General features: G+C 50.1%; 1 protein-coding gene and 1 non-coding gene across 2 annotated transcripts in view; both read left to right on the top strand.

The window, feature by feature from the left end:
* Positions 1-6,000, top strand: part of LOC123752361 (uncharacterized) — a 125,509-nt gene that overhangs the window by 86,648 nt on the left and 32,861 nt on the right. Inside the window, exon 3 of the mRNA XM_069308439.1 lies at positions 3,019-3,152. Within this exon, the coding sequence (XP_069164540.1) occupies positions 3,019-3,152 (134 nt within the window). The remainder of the gene's footprint in view (positions 1-3,018; positions 3,153-6,000) is intronic.
* On the top strand, positions 3,339-3,457 carry LOC138354422 (5S ribosomal RNA). Its single transcript, XR_011223554.1, has one exon. It is a non-coding gene; the product is annotated as a 5S ribosomal RNA (ribosomal RNA).

The following is a 6,000-nucleotide window of genomic DNA, read 5'->3' as shown; positions in this document are numbered from 1 at the left end:
TACTGTGAGAGAGCGCTCAGGCACGAATTTCCACAGGAAATGGACTACATAAGAAGACAAGGCACGGAACCTGAGACCAAGTTTACACCCAGGATAAGGCTTCCAGCAGGATGGTATGACACCTGCCATAGGATGTAGAGGAATGGTAAGACACCAGCCATAGGATGTAGAGGAATGGGAAGTAACCAGCCATAGGATGTGGAGGAATGGTAAGACACCAGCCATAGGATGTAGAGGAATGGGAAGTAACCAGCCATAGGATGTAGAGGAATGGTAAGACACCAGCCATAGGATGTAGAGGAATGGGAAGTAACCAGCCATAGGATGTAGAGGAATGGTAAGACACCAGCCATAGGATGTAGAGGAATGGGAAGTAACCAGCCATAGGATGTAGAGGAATGGGAAGTAACCAGCCATAGGATGTAGAGGAATGGTAAGACACCAGCCATAGGATGTAGAGGAATGGGAAGTAACCAGCCATAGGATGTGGAGGAATGGTAAGACACCAGCCATAGGATGTAGAGGAATGGGAAGTAACCAGCCATAGGATGTGGAGGAATGGTAAGACACCTGCCATAGGATGTAGAGGAATGGGAAGTAACCAGCCATAGATGTAGAGGAATGGGAAGTAACCAGCCATAGGATGTGGAGGAATGGTAAGACACCTGCCATAGGATGTAGAGGAATGGGAAGTAACCAGCCATAGATGTAGAGGAATGGTAAGACACCTGCCATAGGATGTAGAGGAATGGGAAGTAGTGGAACAGAAGTGAGGGTAGACGCGGAGAGGAAGCCTCCAGATGGTACAGTAGGCTTCCACCACACCTCCACCACACACTAGCTTCAGTTAAAGTATATTACGTCTATCCCATTCACCTGGGCTGTGGAAGACTCGAATCCTGGACCCCAATCGTGTGTGGCGGAAGCTCTATCGACTGAGCTAGACAGAGCTCGATCCACACACACGCTTGGGGTCCAGGTTTCGAGCCTCCTACAGCCCACGTAAATGGAAGTTGTCAATTTACATTACGTCTAACAAATTTCTATGAATTTTATAAGAAAATAACATTGATATAATATAAGAGAAGAAGGCAGGTTTACTGCATATTCCTTGACTGCCATTAGCATTTGAAATCATCTCGTATGAATAGTTCCAATATACACTTGAACAACAATCTGGAGAAGTTGATGGGATTGGTGAGAGGGTACACGGAGACCTCCAGTCCTAGCATATTCCTAGCATATTCCTAGCATATTTCTAGCATATTCATAGCATATTCATAGCATATTCCTAGCATATTCATAGCATATTCCTAGCATATTCCTAGCATATTCTTAGCATATTTCTAGCATATTCCTAGCATATTGATAGCATATTGATAGCATATTCTTAGCATATTCTTAGCATATGTCAACTACCTGACGAGCTGACTTATAAACTAAGATAACTCCCAGAAGATGACAGGTGACCTGACTGTGACAAGCCTGGTCCCAGGGCTGAGAGACGTACACAAGCCTGGTCCCAGGGCTGAGACATGTGACAAGCCTGGTCCCAGGGCTGAGAGATGTCACAAGCCTGGTCCCAGGGCTGAGAGATGAGACAAGCCTGGTCCCAGGGCTGAGAGACGTACACAAGCCTGGTCCCAGGGCTGAGAGATGAGACAAGCCTGGTCCCAGGGCTGAGAGATGAGACAAGCCTGGTCCCAGGGCTGAGAGACGTACACAAGCCTGGTCCCAGGGCTGAGAGATGAGACAAGCCTGGTCCCAGGGCTGAGAGACGTACACAAGCCTGCTCCCAGGGCTGAGAGATGTCACAAGCTTGGTGCCAGGGCTGAGAGAGGTCACAAGCCAGGTCCCAGGGCTGAGAGATGAGACAAGCCTGGTCCCAGGGCTGAGAGATGAGACAAGCCTGGTCCCAGGGCTGAGAGACGTACACAAGCCTGGACCCAGGGCTGAGAGATGTCACAAGCCTGGTCACAGGGCTGAGAGATGAGACAAGCCTGGTCCCAGGGCTGAGAGACGTACACAAGCCTGGTGCCAGGGCTGAGAGATGTCACAAGCCTGGTCACAGGGCTGAGAGAAGTCACCAGCCTGGTCCCAGGGCTGAGAGAAGTCACAAGCCTGGTGCCAGGGCTGAGAGAAGTCACCAGCCTGGTGCCAGGGCTGAGAGAGGTCACCAGCCAGGTCCCAGGGCTGAGAGAAGTCACAAGCCTGGTGCCAGGGCTGAGAGGACTCACCAGCAGTACCCGGACGGAAGAACTCACCCCAAGGGAGGAAGGGCCAAACAGAAGACGTGTGATAATAACGAACATATTAATTGACTCAGAAAAGAGCAGCAATGTTCAAGGGGAGAAATACTAAGTCAAGAGGACACTCTAGAAGGTGTAGAGGGGCTGAGACACAAGAGCCGGAGACACAACTAGCGATCGTCAACGTTAAGAGACGCCCTCAAGTGGAGAGGGGATGTGAGGAGCTATTGTGGAGCTAATACAATATTGTGGATCAAATACAATAAGCAGCTTCAAAAGGAAGTGTGAGGAGCTAATTATCTACCCTACAGAGCACTTCAAGACACTAATAACACATCGGTGATTACACATTGAGGGGCCTGATAGCTGGGTGGACAGCGCTCTGGACTCGTAATCCTAGGGTCCGGATTCGAGCCCCGGTGATGCCAGAAACAAGATGATTCACCCTGATGCCCCTGTTACCTAGCAGTAAATAGATACCTGGGAGGTAGACAGCTCTTACGGGCTGCTTCCTAGGTGTGTGTGTGTGTGTGTGTTGTTGAAAAAAAAAATAGTTAGTAGTTAGTAACAGTTGTGAGGCGGGCCTAAAGAGCAGAGCTCAACCCCCGCAAGCACAACTAGGTGAATACAACTAGGACATCCCCCCCCCCTCCCTCACACAAACACAAAAAACTCATTTAATATCACTTAATATACGTGGTTCTATATCCCCCCCCCCCTCCTTTAAGACGGGATCTCTCACTTGTCTAACACGTGTTCCTTGTCTCAGATATCCCGCAGGAGAAGCCGGTGGTGCGGGGTGCGCAGGAGAGGTACCATCCTGGCGACGTTGTGCGCATCAACTGCACCTCCGCGCCCTCCAAGCCTGCCGCCACACTCACCTGGTACATCAACGGAGAAGTGGTGAGTAGCTGGGGGGGGGAGGGAGGGAGAGGGAGAGAGAGAGAGAGAGAGAGAGAGAGAGAGAGAGAGAGAGAGAGAGAGAGAGAGAGAGAGAGGGAGAGAGAGAGAGGGAGAGAGAGAGCGAGCGAGCTAAGAGGGAGGGTGATAATGACTCTTACTGATAAGTAAACAATAAAAGCATACGTTGCCAACGGCCATACCACGTTGAGAACACCGCTTCTCGTCCGATCAGCGAAGTTAAGCAACGTTGGGTTTGGTTAGCACATGGATGGGTGACCGCCTGGGAACACCAAATGCTGTTGGCAATAATGTAAAGGAGGGTAGAAATAGCCTAAGCTACTCTGTCCCTTTGAGATGTATTTCTTTCTTGTCTCAATAAACATACTTGAACTGGAACTCGAAAGCACACGTCAGCAAACGCAATACAGTCGCTCAGGCGTCGTGACGACGTGTTGTAAAAGGGTCGATGTGACGACGTGTCGTAGAAGGGTCGTCGTGACGACGTGTCGTAGAAGGGTCGTCGTGACGACGTGTCGTAGAAGGGTCGTCGTGACGACGTGTCGTACAAGGGTGAATAATCACAATATTCATGAGGACACAATCTCACAAGTCACTATTACTATCTACACCTTATGGAAGGTATATATGAAGATGGGTGAGGCATCACTGCTACACTGCACCATCGGGGATCGAACCCTGCACGAATCGCCTCTACCGACCAGTCCAAATGGTTGGATAGAAAGGCCAGAAGTCCAGGAATATTCCGACCATCCCACCTACTGTGGCGGACACCGGCCACCACACCGGCCTTTCTCACTGTCGAAATTGGATGTGGCGAAGTCGGTGGTGGTGGTGGTGGTGAGGGAGAGGGTGGTGGTGGTGGTGAGGGAGAGGTCGGTGGTGGTGGTGGTGAGGGAGAGGTCGGTGGTGGTGGTGGTGAGGGAGAGGTCGGTGGTGGTGGTGGTGAGGGAGAGGTCGGTGGTGGTGGTGGTGAGGGAGAGGGTGGTGGTGGTGGTGAGGGAGAGGGTGGTGTTGGTGGTGGTGAGGGAGAGGTCGGTGGTGGTGGTGGTGAGGGAGAGGTCGGTGGTGGTGGTGGTGAGGGAGAGGTCGGTGGTCGTGGTGGTGAGGGAGAGGGTGGTGTTGGTGGTGGTGAGGGAGAGGGTGGTGGTGGTGAGGGAGAGGGTGGTGGTGGTGGTGGTGAGGGAGAGGTCGGTGGTGGTGGTGGTGAGGGAGAGGTCGGTGGTGGTGGTGGTGAGGGAGAGGTCGGTGGTGGTGGTGAGGGAGAGGGTGGTGGTGGTGGTGAGGGAGAGGGTGGTGGTGGTGGTGAGGGAGAGGTCGGTGGTGGTGGTGGTGAGGGAGAGGGTGGTGGTGGTGGTGGTGAGGGAGAGGTCGGTGGTGGTGGTGGTGAGGGAGAGGGTGGTGTTGGTGGTGGTGAGGGAGAGGGTGGTGGTGAGGGAGAGAGTGGTGTTGGTGGTGGTGAGGGAGAGGTCGGTGGTGGTGGTGGTGGTGAGGGAGAGGTCGGTGGTGGTGGTGGTGAGGGAGAGGGTGGTGGTGAGGGAGAGAGTGGTGTTGGTGGTGGTGAGGGAGAGGTCGGTGGTGGTGGTGGTGGTGAGGGAGAGGTCGGTGGTGGTGGTGGTGAGGGAGAGGTCGGTGGAGGTGGTGGTGAGGGAGACGGTGGTGGTGGTGGTGGTGAGGGAGAGGTCGGTGGTGGTGGTGGTGGTGAGGGAGAGGTCGGTGGTGTCGGAAAATCCGACACCATTTAATATATCATACAGATAATAACTGTATTACCAACAAGTTACCCATAGAAAACGTAACTTGTAGTGGAATTACCGTCTAAAGAAAACGGGATATCATCACCACATACTATTATAATTCACCACCTATTATGGTGGGAATTATTCTTAAATACATTAGTCTTTGGACTTTACCATCATAAAAACATCTTATATAAATTAACTTAATTATCAATATTAAAGTAGAGTAAATGTGACCCTTCTATCACTTTCTGAAATGTGGACAATGTAAGCCAGGCGTCAGAGTGAGGAAGGAGGGCAGCCATTGTTGTGTCACCTCCGAGACGTGTGGAGCGAGTTCGGCTCCTATCATTCTGGACAATGTCGGCCAGTAACGTCAATAGAATGGAGTGTTAAACAGCCATTGTTTATATTGAGACTAGACCAGAGGCTCACACGGGAGCAAATTCGGCTCCTGTTAAATTTACTTGGACGTAGTGTTATGGAAACCAAAGGTACCATTGTCAACACGCTGTCTACAAATTCAAGTTAAGTGTCTATCCGAAACCCGTTTATCATTCATTTATGGCCATTAATGTCAGGATATAGGGTGACCCGGTTAGATCGCGAAATCGCCTCAAACTAAAGGTAATTAAGCCAGGTCTTCATGTTCCATGTACTATTTTCTCTGATATAACTTGTCATATATAGGATTCTGGCTTCACAGCTAGCGCACTTTTGACAGGTCAAGACGAGGATGCAAGATTATGTGCACCAGTTACTGGGTGATATGGAATCTACCTCAAAGAGGATAATTTGGTGTCTACACCCTAGTTATACCTGGTGGACTAACCTGCTGTACTATAAGATAAGGAACCTTTTCAATGTATGTAGTTACTGTAGTATGATTGGCTGCATATATATTAATTTAATAACCCCCCCTAATGTGTAGAGGATCGATTTGTGAGATTGAGATTATTGCAGAAATACAGTCCACTTATCATTATACAAATTGCTATCGAAGTATATAAATTAACGTAAATATAAATTCATATAAATTAAATAAATATAAATCTCACAGGTCGGTTCCCACATTATTTGGTCCTTCGAAC

The sequence above is a fragment of the Procambarus clarkii genome, chromosome 62 (genome assembly GCF_040958095.1).
Source record: "Procambarus clarkii isolate CNS0578487 chromosome 62, FALCON_Pclarkii_2.0, whole genome shotgun sequence".
NCBI classification, from domain to species: domain Eukaryota; kingdom Metazoa; phylum Arthropoda; class Malacostraca; order Decapoda; family Cambaridae; genus Procambarus; species Procambarus clarkii.
Note: the sequence above shows the minus strand (reverse complement) of the source record. Positions and strands in the feature narration are given on the sequence as shown.